The sequence below is a fragment of the Myotis nattereri genome (genome assembly GCF_964212035.1).
Source record: "Myotis nattereri genome assembly, chromosome: X".
NCBI classification, from domain to species: domain Eukaryota; kingdom Metazoa; phylum Chordata; class Mammalia; order Chiroptera; family Vespertilionidae; genus Myotis; species Myotis nattereri.
The window spans coordinates 144,953,961-144,976,288 of NC_138078.1; the positions used below are offsets into that span (position 1 = coordinate 144,953,961).

The 22,328-nt window shown below is 40.3% G+C and overlaps 1 protein-coding gene across 1 annotated transcript in view; it reads left to right on the top strand.

The window, feature by feature from the left end:
* The window catches only part of PHF8 (PHD finger protein 8), a 75,674-nt gene that overhangs the window by 35,616 nt on the left and 17,730 nt on the right, over positions 1–22,328 (top strand). Inside the window, exons 11-19 of the mRNA XM_081115439.1 lie at positions 889–980; positions 5,046–5,135; positions 7,054–7,356; positions 8,132–8,235; positions 12,574–12,752; positions 13,047–13,132; positions 13,840–13,973; positions 14,565–14,878; positions 21,832–21,927. Of these exons, the coding sequence (XP_080971565.1) occupies positions 889–980; positions 5,046–5,135; positions 7,054–7,356; positions 8,132–8,235; positions 12,574–12,752; positions 13,047–13,132; positions 13,840–13,973; positions 14,565–14,878; positions 21,832–21,927 (1,398 nt within the window). The remainder of the gene's footprint in view (positions 1–888; positions 981–5,045; positions 5,136–7,053; positions 7,357–8,131; positions 8,236–12,573; positions 12,753–13,046; positions 13,133–13,839; positions 13,974–14,564; positions 14,879–21,831; positions 21,928–22,328) is intronic.

Sequence of the window (22,328 nt, forward strand, 5' to 3'; positions counted from 1 at the left end):
CAGTCTGGATAGTCTGTTTCCTGAGAAATTCTGCTTCCCATGGGGACAAGGCCCAGTCCTGACCATCCTGGTATCGTTGTGTTGGTTCCGGGTCTCAGCCCAGGTGGAAGCTAACCTGCTGGGTGTCTTCTTGTCCACTCTGCTCTGAAATCGAGTAGTTCCCTTGATTAGACCTGAGATTCTTCAAGATGACTTGGCCAGGAGGAATCAGTAACTCAGAGTTATGAAGAACCTCAGAGACCAATGAGTAGTCTCCTATCCAATACCTCAAGCCCTTATTCTGCCACCTAGACAAACTGTCACTTAAGTGTTCAGAGGGTAAATGACTCACTGCATCTCTTGTTCTGAAAAGCTCAGTTTAGTAGAAAATTCTGTATTGCACCTAACTAAATCTGGCATTGCCATAACCTCCTCCTGGAGTAACTCAGAACACGGGCATTAAATGGCCCTTCAGATCTGTGTAGAGGGGGGCCAATCATGGTCGTCCTGAGTGTTACATTTTGGAACCCAAGAGGGAGAGTAGTGTCGTGAGAGAAGCACAGGCCTCGGATTCAGAAAGACATGGTTTCAGTCTTGGCTTTGGCAATTTGCTAGGTGTATGCCCTTGGTTAAATCTCTTTGCCTCTCTGAGCCTCAGTTTCCTAAACTACAAAATGAAGATAGTGATACTTGGCTTACAGGGTTGGGTATAAAGATTAAATGAGAATGTAGATGTCAGATGCCTGGCACATAGTAGGTACTCATTAAATGAACAACATTATAAGAACTGAGATCTGGAGTTGTGTTTAGAACCTCGAGCATTTTCTCTGGTTGCCTGAGAAAAGTAAGAAGCCTTTCACTTCTCTGCATGGCTTTGCTCACACTCTGCCTTCCTCTTTCACCCTTTAGGTTTGCGAGAGAACAGGAGACATCCTGCCTCCTACCTGATCCATGGTGGCAAAGCTCTGAACTTGGCCTTTAGAGCCTGGACAAGGAAAGAAGTAAATATGCTTATTTCTCTACCTCTTCTAGAGTTCTGCCCTTCATGGGGACTGGATTTGGGTAGATTCTTTGGGGGCGGCAGAAGAGACCAGGGAGACCTGTGGGCTCGCGGCGTTAGAGTGGAGGACTGGGCTAGGACTGTTTAGATTATGTTTCCAAACTTTTCTTTCTGATTATAAAAAAGTAATACATGCCTACTCTAGAGAATTAAAAAATACAGAAGAGTATAAAGAAGGAAAATATCACCTATAATTTTAATACTCAAAGGGAATTAACATTAGCATTTGGGTATACAGTCAAACCTCATTTCTCAAACATCTCCCATCCTGAACAATTCAGTTCTTGACCAAGAAAGTTGTTCACAGAAAAGTCTCCCTTGTAGACCAAAACTTCAGTTTTCGACCTGACAACCCTTTCATACTGTTACCTCAACATGACAAAGTGTATGGAAGGCAACAAGCAAAGGAGAGAATGCTTTTGTTGCTGGATTAGCACAATTTTAAAACACAAAGAGGCCATCAAGAGTGCTGATGTTGCTAAGGGTGTGAAAGTGCTCACAAAACAGCAAACACAAGCAATTGAATAGGTAGAAAAACTGTTGTTGATTGGATAAAGGAAAAGCAGGTAGCCCAGTGATAAAACTTCTGAGGCAGTGATATATGAAAAATTCCTTTAAGGCTAGTAGGAGGTGGTTCTATAAAGTTAAGAAAAGAAGTGTTTATAAATTAAACAGTACATTACACATGTACTGTATATAAGAAAGGTTGAAACAATCATTTGGGGGTCTGGAATGTATTAATTCAATTTACAATATTTTTAATGGGGAAAAATGATGCAGTTTTTGAACAAATCGCTTCTCGAACAGCCTTCTGGAATGAATTAGATTCAAGAAACGAGGTTCCACAGTATTTTCTTCTGACCTTTCTTTTTTTTTTTTTTGTTTGTTTTATTTTATTTTTCTTTATTGATTAAGGTATTACATATGTGTCCTTATCCCCCCATTGCCCCCCAACCCCACACACACTCATGCCCTCACCCCCCTGGTGTCTGTGTCCATTGGTGATGCTTATATGCATGCATACAAGTCCTTTGGTTAATCTCTCCCCCGTACCCCCACCCTCCTCTACCTTCCCTCTGAGGTTTGACAGTCTGATCTATGCTTCTCTGTCTTCTGACCTTTCTTATATGCATTTAAAAAACATAATTGCTGTCACCCTGTATATACAATTTTATATCTGAATTGGTTGGCTTATCTTAATTTTCCTGTGTCACCAAAGTTCTCCGTAAACATTTAATAGTTACATGATATTCTTTTGCAGGTATGTATCATCCTTACCTAACCACTTGTGTATTGTTCCTTTCTTTTTATTTACCCATGTATTTGGGGGGCAGTTGTAGAAAATCATGCAATGTATATCTGTTTGTATTAGTTTTTGTCCCGTGTGTCTTTTAAAAAAATGTTTTTATTGATTTCAGAGAGAGGATGGGAGAGGGACATAGAAACATCAATGATGAGAGAGAAACATCAACATCCATCAGCTATTTCTTGCATGCCCCTTACTGGGGATCGAGCCCAAAACCCAGGCATGTGCCCTGACCAGGAATCCTGGTTCATGGGTTGATGTTCAGCCACTGAACCACAACAGCTGGGCTGTCCCTGATCTCTTGATTGAAGTTTCTTCAGGATAGATTCCTAGAAGAGCAATTGATCAAAGTATATGGAAAAAAATGTATGACTCTTGATGCATACTGCCAAAATGGCTTTTTAGAAATATATCAATATCCATCTAACCAGTTGAATATTAAATAGCTATAGAAGAGAGTCAGTAAGTTCTCTATGTACTGATTTGGAAAGAGCTCTAGAATTTGTCAAACGTATAGAACCGTGTGTATAGTGTGTTACCTTACGTGTAAAAAGGGGGAAAACAATAATTATATTTGTATGTGCTTAATGTTTGCCTTAAGACACAATCTGGAGAGATGCAGAAAAAACTAATAAAAGTGGCGTATGGGGGTGGCCTAATGGAGCTGATGACCTAATGGGGCTGATGAGGCTTTTCAGTATATATCTTTTTATATTGTTTGATTTTTTAAAATTTTGTAAATGGATTATCTACTCAAAATACTGAATTTTTAAAAAAGCAATTTTAAGAAATGCAAAAATAGAAGACATATCAATATTTTTTATGCTTTTGATATATATGTATATATGTGTATGTACATACATATATATACACACATACACATACACACACATCCTATATAATAAAAGGCTAATATGCAAATTGTCCCCTCGACCAGGGGGGCGGGGTGGGGCCAGCTGGCCAACCACCCACTGCCCCTCCCCCCAGCCAGCCCGTCCCAATTAGCCCTGATTGGGGCAGGCCCGCCATACCTCACCCGTGCATGAATTCCTGCACCGGGCCTCTAGTATATCTATATTTGTTAATCCTCACCCAAGGATATTTTTTCATTGATTTTTAGAGGGAGTGGAAGAGAGGGGGAGAGACAGAGAGAGAGGCATTAATGTGAGAGAGACAAATGGATTGGTTGCCTCTGCATGCACCCCAACCGGGGTTGGTACATGCCCTTGACTGGATTCAAACCCGATACCCTTCAGTCTGCAGGCCGATGCTCTGTCCACTGAGCCAAAACAGCTAGAGTGCTTCTGATATTTTTGTAGACTTCTCTTCCTACATACAGTGGCCTAAGGAGATCTCCCTATTTCCTGTTGCCGAACTTCCCCTATTGAATTTTAAAAATTCAATATTCAGATATCCTTGGACTTCATGTTTTGTGCCCTCTCTTGCTCCCTAGACACATCTACAAGGCTTGGGCCTTAGCCTACAATTCTGTTTCCTTACATCTTTACATCATTCAGGTGTGGCTACCTTGAGTTTCATCTCTGACCCTCCTGCCCCCCATTTAGTGAACTTTGGTGTGATTCTCTCCCAGAAACACCAAAAGGGAGGGAAGTGGATAGGTCCTAAGCACTCATGCCTTGGGCCAGCATTGCCCCAGGGACCAAGGGATGGCCCCAAGTAGTGTGGCCAAAGGGAGAGTAGGACAGAGATCTGAGGAGCCATGCTTATGGAACAAGTCTTTTGTGAAGTGCAGATGACTGACTTCTGTGAGAAACACTTGCTCCCCACGTTTCCAGAGCCCCTGGGCTGGGTGGGAGGAGGAGGCTGTTAAGGTTATCCAGCTGGTCATATGGGTTTTAGGCGTCAGCCCCTGCCCAGCCATCAAAATAAATTCCAGATGGATTAAAAGAGTTAAAGGAAAAAAGAATCAAAGCATGGGAAACAAGAAGTAAATGCCGAGGAATTTTTATCAATCCTCTGGATACTGAAGTGAAGTGAAAACTGATGGAAGAAATCACAAAGGAAAAGCTTGACAGGTCTGGCTACATAAACATGTAAATCTTGAGGACTCAAAAAGATTGCAAAGGAATTAAGAGAGGCAACTAACAGCTCTCAGCCTGGTTTGCTGTTGAGCTAGCTGTGGGCCAGTAACTATTCAGCACTGAGTTCTGGGGAGGAAGGAATGTTCCCAGGGATCTCCCTGAGGTCCTTGACTTTTTGAGGGGTATGGCCCAAGCCTTCATCTGAGTTCCTCACACTTCTTGACACTGTCCTTTATCAGATATATGTTTTGTAAATATTTTCTCTGAGCCTATGGTTTGTCTTAACAGTGTTTTTCCCAGAGATGTTTTTCTTTTTTTATTAAGTCCAGTTTATCAGTTTTTTCTTTTATGGTTCATGCTTTTTGTGTCCTAACAGATCTTTGCCTTACCCAAGGTCATAAAGATTTTCTCCTCCACTTTCTTCTAAATGGTTTATAGTTTTAGATGTTACGTTTAGGCCTGGGATCCATTTTGAGTTTGTATGTGTGTCTTTGTGTATGGTGCCGGGTATGGGTTAAGGTTCTTTTGGGGCATATGGATATCTAATTGGTCCAGTACCATGTGTTACTACCCTTTCTTTTGAATTACCTTGGAACCTTTGTCAAAAATCAGTTATTCATTTACGTGTGGGTCTGTCCTGATGCTTTTTGTTTGACAGGCTCTGCCAGAACATGAGGAGGAGATCCCGGACACAGTACGGACTGTACAGCTCATTAAAGATCTGGCTAGGGAGATCCGCCTGGTGGAAGTAAGAAGCATGGGAGCAGGGGAGGTGTTTGGGAAGGGCTTGAGGCTCAAGTGGCAGGTCAGGCCTCTGCACTTGGCATAAGGGATTAGGGGACGGGTTGGGAAGGCCCAACCAAGGACTCTATTCATTCATTTATTTGTTAATTCAAATATATTATGTGCTTTAAGTGTGTGACACATTGGGTTAGGTGCTTAGGATACATAATACAATGCCTGCCCACAAAGAACTCACAGTCTAGTAGGAGACCCGGCAAAGTTAACTTGTCTAAGCCTCGTTTCCTCATCTCTAAAGTGAGTATAATTATACCTACTCAGGGGTTGTTAAAAGGATTAAATAAGGTCGTATAGGTTGATCATTAGTTATAGTGTTTGGCACACAGTTGGTTCTCAGTAAATTCTGATGGTGGGTCATAGTGATATTGGGTGGTGGAAGTCATAATAGTAGCTATTGTTGTTATTAATATTTTGATTCAGTCTCTGCATTCTACAAAATGACAGTTCTCCCTGGTTGAAGATGATTACAAAGCCATGTTTCAACAGGTGGCATATACCACGAGGCAGTAAGGTGTAGTGGTAAGAGACTCAGAGAAACTTGGGTTCTGGTTCCTGCTCTGTCACTTGCAAGCCTTTCAGAGCCTCAGTATCCTTATCTGTAAGGTTGAGATAACTCTACCTTTTCAGAGTTTTGTTAGAATTAAGAGCTTATGTATGTAGAGCCCCTCGCACAGTGCCTGGCAGAGTAAGTACTCAATAAATGTGAGCCATTGTTATTAGTAGATTTTGCGGCAAAGAGAGAACTCAGTGTGGGCTGGTGAAGTAGCAGAGGCACCAGAGGAGAATGGGACTTGAGAAAATTTAAATTTTCCTTCAGCTCAGAAGCTGTAAAGTTCCATTTAGCACTAAATCCATGCTGAAGGGTAGTCAGAGTGAGCTACTGGGAACTTGGGCTTCTAGCCTCACCAAATTACAGCATGCTTCACTGCCTAGAGCATACCTTACATGGTCCACCTCCTACCTCATTTTCCTTCAGTCCCTTTTGTCAGAATCCTTCAGGTTTAATTAAAAGGCCTACCCTTTCCCCAACTCTTTCGACTTAAATCAATTTTGTATACACAGAACTTTGGAGTTCTTGGAAGAGGACTTAGTGATGGATCATATCTGATCCATTGGCTTTCAAATATTTTAAGTAAGATTTTACTTGGAAGTCTAATATATACAATCAGTCAAAGCACCGCTGCTGTGAATAAGTTGAAGGTGAGAGGCTTAGAGCTCCACTAGGTCCTCTTGTTTGCCTCCCAGCTCCCTCCAATCCTCAGGGCTCCTCCCAATAAGCTGAAAGGAGCCACAGAAAAGATCTTTGCAAACCACCTATCTCGTCTAATTATTTAATTTTACAGCTGAGTAGACAGAGCCCCGCGTGGTCAGATTACTATCTGAGGCCACAGAAGTAGCTAGTACCAGAATTCAGACTAGAACCTCTCTCTTTCTCTCAAATCCTGCAGTCCTTAGAGTTGGAACTACCAGTTTAGTACTCAGTTATTTTGTCTCATATCAGCTGCTCTTGGAGTCTTTTCTCTCCAGTTTTTAAATATATTTTTATTGTTGATAGTATTACAGATATCTCCCATTTTCCCCACCTTTGCCCCCCTCCTCCCAGCCCCTACCCACTTATCTCCAGTTTTGACAATAATGCTGGGCTTTTCCTCTGCTCGTCTTCTTCATATTCGTCAATGGCTGGGTAAAGAAATGCCACCCAAATTTTTAATGACTCATTGTGCAAAAACTAAGGTGTGCATACGTGGAGCATTTGTAAGCCACTTCCGTTGGCTGTGCCGCCAGTGCCATGAATGGACCTCTGCTCTTAGCAGAGAGAACCCTTGAGTAAGCTCTAACCCCCTTGTGTACTAACACTCTTGTAGGATATCTTCCAACAGAAGGTTGGGAATACGAGCAATATCTTTGGGATGCAGAGGATCTTCCCAGCCGGCTCCACTCCCTTAACCAGGCCAGCCCATCCCACTTCAATAGCCATATCCAGGCTGTCAATGCCCTCCAAAACTGATTCAAAGAAGAAAGGCCTGAAGCCCAAGGAACTCTTCAAGAAGGCTGAGCGAAAGGGCAAGGAGAGCTCAGCCTTGGGGCCTGCTGGCCAATTGAGCTATAATCTCATGGACATATACAATCATCAGGCACTGAAGACAGGCTCTTCCCTGAAAGAAAAGGTGGGTGCTGGCCCATAGGTTCAGCCCAACCCTTTTGTGTCCCTTGGAAGAGCAGAGCTTCAAAAGGACAGGATATCCTGTTTTCCCATGTCCCTTAGGGCCCCTGGTGTTTGGCTACCAGTCCCACTAATTTAATAGGCATTTATTGAGACCTTGTCTATGCTGGGCACTGTGATAGGTGCTATAGATGTAACCTTCAAGAGGCTGACAGGCTAGTGAGAAATACAGGCATAAAAAATGAGTGCAATGAAGTGTTGTAGATACCACAGTTGGGTGTGTGTGGGACCCTAGGACTCAGAGGGTGATGATTCTATCTGGGTAAGGGCAATGATCAGGAGCTCTTCTCAGAAAACATGACACAAGCTGAATCTTGAAATGCTTTGATGAGAATGACATTTGAGAACATGCTCTGTGAGTGCCAGGTTGAAGTCTCGAACAGGTCCTTGAGAAAAGCTCTCGTCCAGGGCGCCGACTTGCTTCAAGATTGTGGTGCCTTCTATGGGTATGTGAAGGTGCTCCCCCCCTTTTTTTAGGGAACATGCTTTATAAGATTGATAGGGTTCCCTCTGAGCCAGCCATTCTCAACCTCCTACTCCTGTGATCATTTGGGGTGCAAAGTGGGGACTGGCACAGTGTAGTAGAAGGCCTTCAGGTGGTTTTGACAGTGAACTAAACCAGTGAAACTGGAGGGAACTGGCCATGGGAGACCCATGGCCTGTTACTGATTCACATGGGAGACCCAGACAGGTGACAACTGAGCATCCTCCTCCTGCAGTTCAACATCACTGGTACCTGCTTGAATGACTCAGATGATGACTCGCCAGACTTGGACGTTGATGGGAATGAGGGCCCGCTGGCCTTATTGATGTCTAATGGCAGGTGAGGTGGGAAGAATGAACACAGATACTGGGACTGTTGGTGGCAACATGCCACTAACACAGGGCATGGAATTGGGATCCGGGACTGTAACACGGTCGGGGAGGGACTGCATTTGGAGAAATACCTGGATATTATCAGATATCATTACTTCGTTCAGAGAATCATGATTGCGTTTATGGGTAGGGAGGGGAGAGGTCTAGAATCTAATTGGCAATCCTGAGAAAAATCTTGTGTAAGTTCTAGAAATTCCAGCCAGTCAGTGGGTCAGAACTGCTGGCAGGTATAAGAGATAGTATAGCATACCGGTTAAGACCATTAGTTTTGTATATACCTTTTGCGATTCAATTTTTAGGAATTTATTTTGCAGAAATATTTGCACAGGTGTATACAAAGAAATGCTCACATCATTGTTCATAATAGTAATTGGAAACATGTTCATCAATTAGGGTTGGATAAATTATGGTGCATCTGTAGAACAGAATACCATGCAGCTGTTAAAAAGGAATGAGTTTAATATCTATTGACATGATGAACCGTCCAAGGTTAAATCCTTAAGTGAAAAAATCAGTTTATAAAATAATATATAGGGATAGTTCCATTTTAATTAAAAAAAAAAGCATGTGTGTAGAAAAGCAATATACAGACTTTCCTCTTTATTTTTTAAATTAAATTTATTGTGGTAACATTAGTTGACATCATATATTCCTTTATTTTTAATTTAACTTGTTTGAAGCGGTTTAAATTTTAATTTATACAGTTTAAAATTCAAAAAGCGTGAAAGAATACATAGTGAAAAATTTTGCTCCCACTCCTCTCTGTTCCCCAATTCCCCTCCCCATGGACAATCAGTGTCAACGATTTCCTTCCAGAGATATTTTATGCACATTCACACAAGTAAATATATTTATTATTTTACACTTGTCAACCAAACTTATAACAGTAATTACTTCTGGTAAGTAGGATAGGGGAGACAGGAGAGGAAATTTTCACTTCAGTAGAATTTTAATTTTGTACAATGAGCATGTGTGCCTTTTCTTAAAATAATTGTTAACAGAACATTTTCCAAAAGAATAAAACAATAGCTGTTCACAACAGAAAGCATGAACTTGGGAATCAGACAATCCCAAGTTCGAATCTCAGCTCTGACATGTGTTTATGTGTGACCATGGCAAGTTAACTAACCTGTCTGCCTCAGTGTCCTTATTAGATCTATCCTATAGATAAAACTTAGGGTTGTTGGAGGACTAAATGAGTTAGTGTATGTAAAGTGCTTATCAAAGGGCCTGTCACATAGTAAATGCTCAATTAATGGTAGATCTTACAAATAATGATCAAGTTGAAGTGAAAGGTGGTGGTGATGGTGATAATGGCATGGGTATGAACAGAAGCTGAGTAGGTCATCAGAAATCCTGTGGGCAGGCAGAGGAAGATAGTAAGAGTTATCATTTGGGCACTCAGAACACCAGACAGGAGCAGTAAAGAGCCAAATACAGAGTATGTACATTGTGAGAACATAAGTGACAAGGATACCAAAGGTTGTCTTCAGATCCCAAGGGTGGGTGTGGTAGGTCCACCTGGTGAGAAATAAGGAAAAAGAGAGAGTGAGAGTAGGGCACATTCTGAAAGCAGCAGAGTTATCCTTGGGATTTGAGAACCTAGTTAACTAAAGAATAAGATTAGAGAGACTGTTGAGCATTGCCTTTGTCCAGAACCAATGGTTGGTCTCTGGGGAAGAGAAAATTGAGAGTCCTAGAGTCCAGCCTGTAATGGCTATAGAGGACATGATGAGACATTTTCCCCTTCTCTACTTCTATCACCTCCTGAAGCTGCCAGAGGCAGCTGTTAAGTTACCTACAGAGTCAAGGTATAGAAATATTTGGAAACCAGATGATATTATGTCTGGGCTTTTCTCCAAAGTAATCCAGTGTTTTGTGGAGGGTGAGGTGTAAATGAAACAAGATTGGCTGTGAAACAAGATTGACAATTGCTGGAACTTAACTGGGTGATAGGTACATGGGAATTTGGTATACTTCTACATTTTTTGAATATGTTTGACATTTTTCATAATTAGATGTTAATAAAAGATCTGGGTACAAAAAGCTACCATTTACAGAGCACCCACTCTGTATTAACTTCTATCTTAGCTATTTACATACATTATTTTATTTAGTCCTCACAACAACCCTGAAGACCAGGGTTGTTATCCCTATTTTACTAATGTGGAAACTGAGGCCCCAAGAACTTCATTAGCTACATTGGGCACTCACCATGTGTCAGTCTCTGCATTAGCTTATTTAATTCTCCCAACAACTCTATGGGGTAGAAAACAGGCCAATTTAATGAGAGCCAATTAACTGAAAGCTAGTTCACCAAATGACTATTCGCTGAATATGTCAAGTATACAAATTTACCAAAAATGTGTTTCTTTTTAATAATAAGGTTTATTTTAGCAGTTTGTACTGGTTAATATTGTTTACCATGTGTAATAGGATTATTTAAGCTACTTTTGAGTTTTTTTTAACTATATATTTTAACAGCTTTTTTCAGGTATAATTTAGTTACCATATAGTTAACCTGTTTTAAGTGAACTATTAAATGATTTTTAATAAATTTAAAGAATATGCAACCATCACTACCATCCAATTTTAGAATATTTCTATCCCCCAAAAGATCCCTTATACCCACTTATAGTCAGCCCTGGTTCCCTCCCCCCAGACCCAGCAACCACTAATCCACTTTCTGTCTGTATAGATCTGCCTTTTCCAGACACGTCCTATAAATGGAGTCACACAGTATGTGTGTTTTTGTGTCTGGCTTCTTTCACTTAGGATAATGTTTTTTAGGTTCATCCATGATGTAGTATGTATCATTAATTCCTTTTTATTGCTGAATAGTATTCCATTGTATGGATATACCACATTTTGTTTATCTGCTCACTAGTTGGTGGTCATTGGATTGATTCCACTTTGGGTTATGAATAATGGTGCTATGAGCATTTTGCATACAAATATTTGTGTGGCTATATATTTTTTTTGTTTGTTTCTTACTTAGGAGTAAAGTTTTGGTTCATATGGTAACTTTTTAACTTTTTAAGAAACTACCAAAACTTTAGTCCAAAATGTACCATTTTATATTCCCACCAGCAATTACAAGTTACTCCATATACTGATTAACACTTGTTATTCTCTCTCTTTTTAATTATAGCCATTCTGATGGATATAAAGTGGTATCTCATTGTGGCTTAATTTTCATTTCCTTTAAGACTTAACAATGTTGAGCATCTTTTTGTGTGATTATTAGCCATTTGTATATCATCTTTAGAAAAAAGATATCCTGTGCATTCAATGACTAAGGTCTGTTCATATCTTTTGCTCATTTTAAGTGGTGTATGTGTCTTATTATAGAGTTCTAAGAGTTATTTAAATATTCTGGATACAAATACTTCCCCAGATAAGTGATTTGCAAGTATTTCTTCTCAGTCTGTGGTTTGTCTTTTCATTTTCTTAATAGTGTCTTTTTAAAAAAATATATATTTTATTGATTTTTTTACAGAGAGAAAAGAAGAGAGATAGAGAGTTAGAAACATCGATGAGAGAGAAACATCGATCAGCTGCCTCCTGCACACCCCCTACTGGGGATGTGCCCACAACCAAGGTACATGCCCTTGACCGGAATCGAACCCGGGATCCTTCAGTCCGCAGGCCGACGACGCTCTGTCCACTGAGCCAAACCAGTTATCTAATAGTGTCTTTTGAAGCACAAACATTTTGAATTTTACCTAATCCCAGGTCACAGAGATATTTTCCATTTTCTTCTAGAAGTTTTATAGTTTTAGATTTTACATTTAGACCTATGATCCACTTTGAATTAATTTTTGAGTATCATGGGAGGTACGAATCCATATTTCTTTGCATGTGATAGCCAGTTATTTCAGCACCTTTGTTGAAAAGACCATCCTTTCCCGACTGAATTGTCTTGGGACCTTTATCAGAAATCAACTGACCATAAACTTAAGAGTTTATTTCTAGACTTGCAGTACAGTTTCAATGACATATGTCTGTCCTTATGTCAGTATCACACTACCTGGATTACTGTAGCTTTATAGTAAATTTTGAAATTGAGTAGTATAAGTCCTCCAACTTTGTTCTTTTTCCAAATTGTTTTTGCCAGTTGAGACCTTTGTATGCTTGTATACATTTTAGTATTAGTTTACTAATTTCTTCAAAAAATCTAGCTGTATTTTGATAGGAATCGCATTGAATCTATAGATCAATTTGGAGAGAATTGCCACCATAACAATATTGAGTGTGACTAATTTTATGTTCTGTTTTCCTCTAGTACCAAGAGGGTAAAGAGCTTATCCAAGTCTCGGCGAGCCAAGATCGCAAGGAAGGCAGACAAAGCTAGGCTAATGGCAGAACACATGATGGATGATGAATTTGACTTGGATTCGGATGATGAACTGCAGATTGATGAGAGATTGGGAAAGGATAAGACGACTCTGATAATAAGACCAAGTGAGTACCTGTTCTTTCTCTTTCCTGCTTCTTGGGCTATTATGAATTTTTTGTGCCCTTGATAGACTCCAGACATTAGTCCTGAGCTTGTTGACATTCTGATTTACCAGGTTTGTAGGCCTCCATGTAACCTTTGCTCTAGAGATTTATTTGTAAGCTAATTCCTAACCTTTCTAAATCAGTCGTCTGTGGTCATTACTTTTAGGAATACTATAATCTTATTTTCTTTCCCCTGGGTGTTTGGTTTAGATGTTAATCTTAGCTTCATGATCAGTGCATACCTTTGTTTTCTAGAATTTCCCCGAAAGCTGCCCCGTGCGAAGCCTTGCTCTGACCCCAACCGAGTTCGAGAACCAGGAGAAGTTGAGTTTGATATTGAGGTAGGAGCCTGCCCTGTGTTTAGTCTTCTGCTCATTCTGGTTATAGAGACAGAAGGCAGATACTGCCATTCTACTTGTGGAAGGGGGGGGGAAGTTACCTGTGTATTCAATGGCTACGGTATTTATTAAGTGAAAGATTGTGTACTAAGTGTTGCTGAGCATATAAATGGGCAATTATAATTTAGTTAAAATACTTAAAAGTCTTTAATACAGAGTAGAATAAAAGCAGTGTGAGGTAGCAGAAAGAGCATCTGATTTGGAATATCTTTTTGTGATCTTGCACAAACTAACTTCACTGAGCCTTAGTTTCACTATCTATAAAATGGGAGTTATACTACCTACCTCACGAAGATGAAAGAATGAATATTCTGTTTATACTAGTCTATACTTGGTGCTGAGAAGATACTAGTTCAGCCGTGGGCAAACTACGGCCCGCGGGCCGGATCCGGCCCATTTGAAATGAATAAAACTAAAAAAAAAAGACCGTACCCTTTTATGTAATGATGTTTACTTTGAATGTATATTAGTTCACACAAACACTCCATCCATGCTTTTGTTCCGGCCCTCCGGTCCAGTTTAAGAACCCATTGTGGCCCTCGAGTCAAAAAGTTTGCCCACCCCTGCACTAGTTTCAGGAGTGAGACTATCATTGGGCACTTATCTGACCAACCCTGGGCAGCTAAGGTGATATCCTTTTTCCCCAACAGGAGGACTATACAACAGATGAGGACATGGTAGAAGGGGTTGAAGGCAAGCTTGGGAATGGGAGTGGAGCTGGTGGAATTCTTGATCTGCTCAAGGCCAGCAGGCAGGTGGGGGGACCTGACTATGCTGCCCTCACGTGAGTACTGGCTTTGATCTCCCCTTCCAAGGTAGTCAAACAACACACCCTCACCTCTCACTCAAAGGGCTAAGGCAGCCGGTCAGCAAACATTTATCAAGCTATTATTTAAAGGGACAAAGAATTAGCCAGGGCATTTGGACTGAAAGAATAAAGTAGACATGAAATCTGTCCTAAGAAACTTAAGGTCTGAGAGAGAGAGAGAGACTATATAGACATCAAGGGGAATCAGTTTTGTGTCTTGGGAAGTTGGAAGAGGGGCTGGAAGAGACAAGGAAGGAGAACTGGGTCTTTTAAAAAACAAAGAAAGAATGCAGCATGGATGAACATGGAGGGAGATGAGCCCCTCTTTTTGTCATCTTGTGTGCTGTCTGTGGAGAGACTTGACTCAAGAAGGACTGGCCTTTTGATGAAAACAGTCTGTGGTACTATCTGGATCCTTTATTGATTTCTGGTTTTTCACCTGGGATAATTCTCTTCCTTCTCTCACCCTGACCCCTCAGCTGTTGGCCCTCCTCCCTGACGATTCTGATGACTCATTTCCATTGACAACTAAAGAAACTACCTAAGCATTTCTCCTGTCCCTTGCAGCGAGGCCCCTGCCTCTCCCAGCACTCAGGAGGCCATCCAGGGCATGCTGTGCATGGCCAACCTGCAGTCCTCATCGTCCTCCCCAGCTACCTCCAGCCTGCAGGCCTGGTGGACCGGGGGGCAGGACCGAAGCAGTACGAGCTCCAGCAGTGGTTTGGGTACAGTGTCGAGCAGTCCTGCTTCCCAGCGCACCCCAGGAAAGCGGCCCATCAAGCGGCCAGCATACTGGAGAACCGAGAGCGAGGAGGAGGAGGAGAACGCCAGTCTGGATGAACAGGACAGCTTGGGAGCATGCTTCAAGGATGCAGAGTATAGTAAGGGCAGCTGAGCACTTGAGTGCCGGCCACAAGGGTTCCCCCACCCCAGTCTCAATCCCAATCTCAGTCCAGGACAACCGAGCCATATTTTCTTAATTTGTAAAATGGGGCTATTTCACAGGTTGATTTAAGAATTAGAGATGATGCTTGTACAAAGCACCTGACTACTGTCTTGCTCATGGGTGGTCCTCAGAAATTGGTAGCTGTTATAATTAGTTATCATTCACTTTTAGTCCAACCTTCCCTGCTGGTGACCTTTTTCCCTCTTGCTTATTTCACTTCCATCACCTGTATTTTTTGTGTTCTATGTCATTCCGTTCATCCCTGGCAAAAGTATTTATAACAACCTTTTGGTGGGCTTTTTACATTTAAGAGATGACTTGCCTATTTCACTTCCATCACCTGTATTTTTTGTAAGCTAAGATTTATTGAGTACTTCAGTGTATAAAGCACTTTTTTGTATAGTATAGCTGACATTAATGAGCTTTTGTTTTAATACTATTTTTAAAAAAATTAGTGCCGAAACCGGTTTGGCTCAGTGGATAGAGCGTCGGCCTGCGGACTGAAGGGTCCCAGGTTCGATTCCGGTCAAGGGCATGTACCTGGGTTGCGGGCACATCCCCAGTGGGAGATGTGCAGGAGGCAGCTGATCGATGTTTCTCTGCCATCGATGTTTCTAACTCTCTATCTCTCTCCCTTCCTCTCTGTAAAAAATAAAATATATTTAAAAAAAAAATTAGTGCTATTGACCCAAATTAGAACAAGACAGAGAAAATAAAAGTTACTTTTTAAAAAATATATATTTTATTGATTTAAAAAAAATATTTTATTGATTTTTTACAGAGAGGAAGGGAGAGTCAGAAACATCGATGAGAGAGAAACATCGATCAGCTGCCTCCTGCACACCCCCTACTGGGGATGTGCCCACAACTGAGGTACATGCCCTTGACTGGAATCGAACCTGGGACCCTTCAGTCCGCAGGCTCTTATCAACTGAGCCAAACAGGTTAGGGCTAAAAGTTACTTTTGACTAACACTCATCCACCTCTGAGGTTATCTGAGGCAGGTGACCTTTGTTATCAGTTTGATTTACACCTTTCATTTTCTTGTGTTTATACCTGCATGTAGCTATAAATAGATAAAGGTGTAGTGCTGTTTAGTGTCTGTGGTTCTAAAGCTTGCTTGGATATCTTTCAGTATCAGTTCCTAGAGATATGCTTCATCAACAATATTGAGATATACCTCCTGCATAGTAGTCTGATAGCATAGCTGTACCATAATTTTTTTAGCCATTTCCTACTGATTAACATTCAGGTTGTTTCTAATATTTTACTATTTCTAACAATGCTTCAATGAAAATTCGTATAAATAACCTTTAGAGCCCATGTGCCAGCTAACATTTCTTTAGGGTGGCTAGACATGCTGGGTTGAAGGGTATGTACAAAATAAATGTTAAGAGTGCCAAATCCCCCTCCAAAATGGCCAGTATATGAGTAGTGTATGACCAAAACCTATCTCTCCACAGCCTTACCAGTAGTGGATGTTACCGGCCTTTTTTATTTTTGCCAATCAGATGGCAAAAAATGGTGTCTCAGTTTGTTTTATGTTTATTGGCTCTTCTTTATTTCTTTTTTGTGAATTATCTATTCAGTCTTTTACCCATTTTTCTATTAGGATGTTTGTTTTTATTGATTTGTGAGTTCTTTATTCTACATTTCTTGGAGTGTTTTTAATATGTTCTTGAAGTGTTGAAAAATATTTTTCTTGTCGTCTGTTGCTTGTATTTTATTTATGGTATCCTTTAAGCATATAGAAGATTTCAGTTTTTACATAGTCATCTTTACCATTTTTTTGTATTTTATGGCTTGTGTAAGAAGACTTTCTTATATTTTCACCTAAAACTTGTATAGAAGTTAAAATTTTAGCTTTTTTTCTGGAATCAAGTTTTGTGAATTGTGGGAGTTAAAAATGTAACTTATTTTTTCCCCATATGTGTAGTCATTTGCCCCAACACCATTTATTGGCTAGTTCATCATTATCCCCCTGATTTGAAGTTCCACTTTTGTCATAAACTGAATTCCCATGTAAATCTAGATATTTTTTCTACGCTTTATTCCAAGTTCTGTTCCTTAATAGCTATGTGACCTTTGGCAAGCTAGTTAGCCTCTCTGTACCTACCTCATATAGGTTGCTGTGGGGTTAAAATGAATTAATATACATAAAGCACTTAGAACATTGCCTAGCACGTGGTAAGTGCTGTGTAAGTGTTAGATATTATAATTATTCTGTTCCATAAAATCATTTTGTTTGTTCCTGTGGCAATAACACATAGATTAGTTACTATAGGTCTTGTGTCTTGTAAGGCAAATCCCTTTTGCAGAACTTGCTTTGCACCTGAGGAGACCACAGAAGCTCATCAAGCCCATCATCTCTGTTCTGAGCTGTGATTGGTCTTGGGGGCGTGACAAGTTTCTTGGCCATCCATTCTACTTTCAGCAGATAGTTACATCCACCTACAGCCAAGACATCCAGGGCTGGTCTTACTGGTCCCCTCAGAACAAACAGCTCAGTCAGCCTCTGCTTTCCCATACCTTCCCTGCTCCTGCTTTGCCCAGCAACACTAGAAAGGCAATTTAACAAGGAGATACCAACCTACTTGTTCTTATTTTTCCAGAATTTCTAGGCCATTATTGAGCTTTTTCTATTCCAGATGGATTTTAGAATCAGCTTGTCAAATTTTATTAGGATTTTTTATTAGGATTGCGTAGTATTTGTGGATTAATTATGGAGACTGACATCTTTCATCAGAGACTTTTCTGCTACAATGGGATGTATGCAACCACTACCCCTCTCTGTTTCCTGAAAAACACCACATTCTGAAAATTTGTAAAATAATAGAGCTTGCAGGAAAAAGAGGGCTAAGGGCACACCCCTCAAAATCTCTTTGGCTTTGAAGCCAAAACACTGACCCAGATAATGACGATCCTAATACTAATCCTTGCTCAGTTAGAGCCCATTGGAATTTGCACCCAGCATCAGTGTCAGTGGATCTTTTGAAGCCTTAAACCCTGGGCTTGGACTTCTTTCTTCCAGGCGTAGGTTCTTGAGGGCATTTGCTTAAGGTAGATACCAGCTTCATCAAATTAAAATGTGATCCAGGGCCTAGTCTTCAGCAGTCTTTTTTTAAACACACGGAAGTGTCTTCACTTCTTCATCTGCTCTCGCAGCCATCCTTCTTTCTTACCAGAGCTTAATTTTGTAGAAAACAGAGCCACCACTTGCTCTTTTATGATGGGAGGCACTATTGCATGATTTTTGTCACTTGTCTGTAGGTCATCTGTTCTTAGGGCTTTATCTGTAATTGTGAGAAAATTCACCACTGATTGACTATTTTAAAGTGTTTAGTGCATTCACAGTGTGGTACAACTACTACCCCTCTCTATTTACAGGACATTTTCTTTTTGATTGATTGATTGGTTGATTTTTAGTGAGAGAGAGAAATATTGGTTTGTTGTTCCATTTATTTATGCATTCATTGGTTGCTTCTTGTATGTGCCCTGACTGGGGATCAAACCTATAACCTTAGCGTATTGGGATGGTGCTCTAATCACCTGAGCTACCTGGCCAGGGCCCAAGATATTTTCATCATCCCAGAAAACACCCTGTATTCATTAAGTAATTGTTCCCCATGTCCCTTTCCCTTTATTCCCTAGTAACCACTAATCTGCTTTCTGTCTATCAGTATTTACCTATTATGAATATATCATATAAAAGTAATCATATAATATGTAACCTTTTGTGTCTGGCTTCTTTAACTTAGCATAATGTTTTCAAGGTTCATCTAAGTTGTGGCATGAGTCAGCATTTTGTTCCTTTCTATGGCTGAATAGTATTCCATTGTATGGATATGCCACAATTTAATTATTTATTCATCTGCTGATGGACATTTGGATTTTTACCTTTTGGCTATTAATAATACTGCTAAAACACAATTGTGTGTATTTTTCTGTGTGGACATATGTTTTCATTTTTCTTGGGAATATACCTAGGATAGAATTCCTAGGTCATATGGTAATTCTATATTTTACTCTTTGAGAACCACCAAACTATTTTTTACAATGACTGCAAGAGAATTGTCACCTTAGGTATATTGAGTTTTCTAATCTATATACATGGTATGTCCCTCCATATTTAGTTGTTTAAACATTTATTGCATCAGTTTTTTTTCTTTTGGCTGCTTTATTATTTTTATTTTATTTTATTTTATTTATTTTATTTTATTTTATTTTATTTTATTTTATTTTATTGTTTTATTGCTTAAAGTGTTACAAAGAGTATTACATATGTATCCTTTTTTCCCCCCCACCCTTGACAATCCCCTGGCCTCCCCTACCCCCCAGTGTCTTATGTCCGTTGGTTATGCTTATATGCATATTGCATCAGTTTTTTATAGTTTTCAGTATATAGATCCTGCACATGTTTTGTTATCTTTATCCCTAAGCTCTGTATTCTTTGGTGATATTGGAAATGGTATCTTTTTTAAACCTTGGTTCCCTGTTGTTTATCGCGCGTGCGCGCGCGCGCGCGCGTGTGTGTGTGTGTGTGTGTGTGTGTGTGTGTGTATGTATGATTGATTTTTGTGTGTTTTCCTTATATCTTGAAAACTTGGTAAACTCAATCTAGTTGTTTTGGTGTATTCTTTTTTCTTTTGTATAGATTATCATGTCATGTGCCAGTAGGGACAAATTTTTTTTATTATTGACACTATTACAGTTGTTGCTCATTTCCCCCCTTTTGTCCCCCTCCACCTAGCCTCTGCTTAAGTAGGGACAGTTTTATTCCTTTCTTTCCAATTTGTATGTAACTTTTTCTTTTTGCCTTTTTGTTCTAGCTAGCATTTCAAACACAGTGTGGTAAGAAAGTGAACACCCTTGCCTTGTTCCCAATCTAAGAGGAAAGCATTCAGTCTTTGCACTATTATGATGTTAGCTATAGGTTATGAGGTTAAGAAAGTTCACTTCTATTCTTATTTTGCTGAGTATTTTTTCTGAGAGTATTTTTTAATCTTTACTGTTGAGAGTATTACAGATATCCCCCATTCACCCCCTTTGTCTCCCTCCACCTGGCTCCCACCCTACCCCCAGGCCTTCCCCACATTATTGTCTGTGTCCATGGGCTATGCATATATGCATATAAGTTCTTTGGTTCATCTCTTCCTCCCCCTCTTCCCCCCTTCCCTCTGAGATCTGGCAGTCTATTCTATGCATCCATGCCTCAGGACTTACTTTGTTCATTAGATTCCACATGTAAGTAAGATCATATGGTATTTGTCTTTCTCTGACTGGCTTTTTTCACTTAGCATAATAATTTCCAGGTCCATCCATGCTGTCCCAAAGGGTAAGAGTGCCTTCTTTTTTTTTTTTTTTAAATCCTCACCAAAGGATATTTTTCCATTGATTTTTAGAGAGTGGAAGGGAGGGGAAGAGACAGAGAAAAACATCAGTGTGAGAGAGACACACATTGATTGGTTGCCTCCCATATGAGCCTGACCAGGGCCCAATTGAGCCTATAACTGAGGTACATGCCCTTGACCAGAATCGAACCCAGGACCCTTCAGTTCACAGGCTGATGCTCTATCCACTGAGCCAAACTTGCCAGGACCATTTTTTATTTTTAGAGGAAACTCCATACTCTTTTCTATAGTGGCTGCACCAGTCTGCATTCCCACCAACGGTGCACTAGGGTTCCTTTTTCTCCACATCCTCTCCAGCACTTATTTGTTGACTTATTGATGATAGCTATTCTGACAGCTGTGAGGTGATACCTCATTGTTGTTTTAATTCGAATCTCTCTGGTGATTAGTGACTTTGAGTATCTTTTCATATGTCTACTAGAGGCCCGATGCACGAAATTTGTGCAAGGGGCTCGGCCCTCGCAGCCGCAGCTTCATCCAGAAGGTCGACCGGAAGGACGCCTGGAAGGTCGTTTGGCTGTCCGATCTAATTAGCATATTATGTTTTTATTATTATAGATTGGCCAACTCTTTGTTCTAGAAAGAGGTGGGAGACTGAATTTCTCTGATGAAGTAAAATTCTAGAGAAATTTGAAGCTAGTCATTAAGAGGAAGTTTTCAATTTCACTTTGCTTCTCTTTTAGGTTTAGCCACAGCAGCAGAGTTTGACCTCATCATAGGACCTGTATAGACCACTTTCCCCTTAAATTCTATAGGTGTTGCATGTGGATTGTAAGGGGAATGTGATAAAACTGGATGTTTGTGTGTATTTGTATAGTATGAGATGCTCTTATATGTGTGTTTTGATATCCAGAACATTCAGTTCCAGTAATCTTGTTCCTAATTCAGCCAAGTAGTCTTTTTTGTTCCCTTTTTTGTGTGAATAATATGTATACCATTCTTTTTTCATTAATTCAACACTTTCTGAACACCTACTCTGCATTATGTTAGGCTCCCTTTGTTTGAAATCACACAGTACATTTCCCTGTCTTCCTGGTAAATTGGGGGTGACAGATTTACTAATTATCTCTTAAGCACTATATAATAAATAATTACAGTAAGGGTATGCACAGGATACTATGAAGAGCTGTGAAGGCACCTGAATCAGATTACGAGAGTGAGGGAAGGCTTTAGGGAATGAAATCTAAAGCTGAATTTTGCAGGGTCAGTAAAGTATCTCATGAAATTACTCACTAAATTGATGGGTGAGTGAGTCAGAATTAGATGATCATTAGATGAATTAGACATTTGCAGCAGGGGTGCAAAGGTAGAAAGGCATGAAAAGTATGTGGCTCATTCAGGGACTCCTGTAGTTAAATATGGATTAAGTAAAGGTTCCGCTTTTGGGGGCGTGGTAGGAGCTGAGTTGTAGGTATCCTTCTGTTTTCACCCTTCTGGATGAGATCTCAGTTTACCTTGCTTTTCCCTGTCACTGCAGTTTACCCTTCTCTGGAATCTGATGATGACGACCCTGCTTTGAAATCTCGACCCAAGAAAAAGAAGAATTCAGATGATGCTCCATGGAGTCCTAAAGGTGACCTAGTGTTCTGTCCTTAAACTGTGTGGGGGTGGTTAGGGGACAAATAGGCTGGAGGTAGGTGGGATATTAATTATAGGAAGACATGATTCAGTCATTCATTTATTTAGCAAACTGTGCCTGTTGGGTGCCAGGTATTAGGTGCTGGAGCAAAAATGATCAATTCGTGCACTCAGGTCAGCAAAGCCAGAGGTAATGGAGCACTTTGCTTCTGATATTATATGGCTTAAAATGAGATGAAGAAGACCTTGAACAGATTTTAGCAAGCAGTCTAAGGCTTCTGAGAATATTTTGCTACCATCGTCATAACCCTTTGGTAATACTAATGTCAAAGGAGGGAAATTATGCTGACTATTGATCTCTGCAAGGCCCAAGACTCCTTAGACTGTCACCTGTAC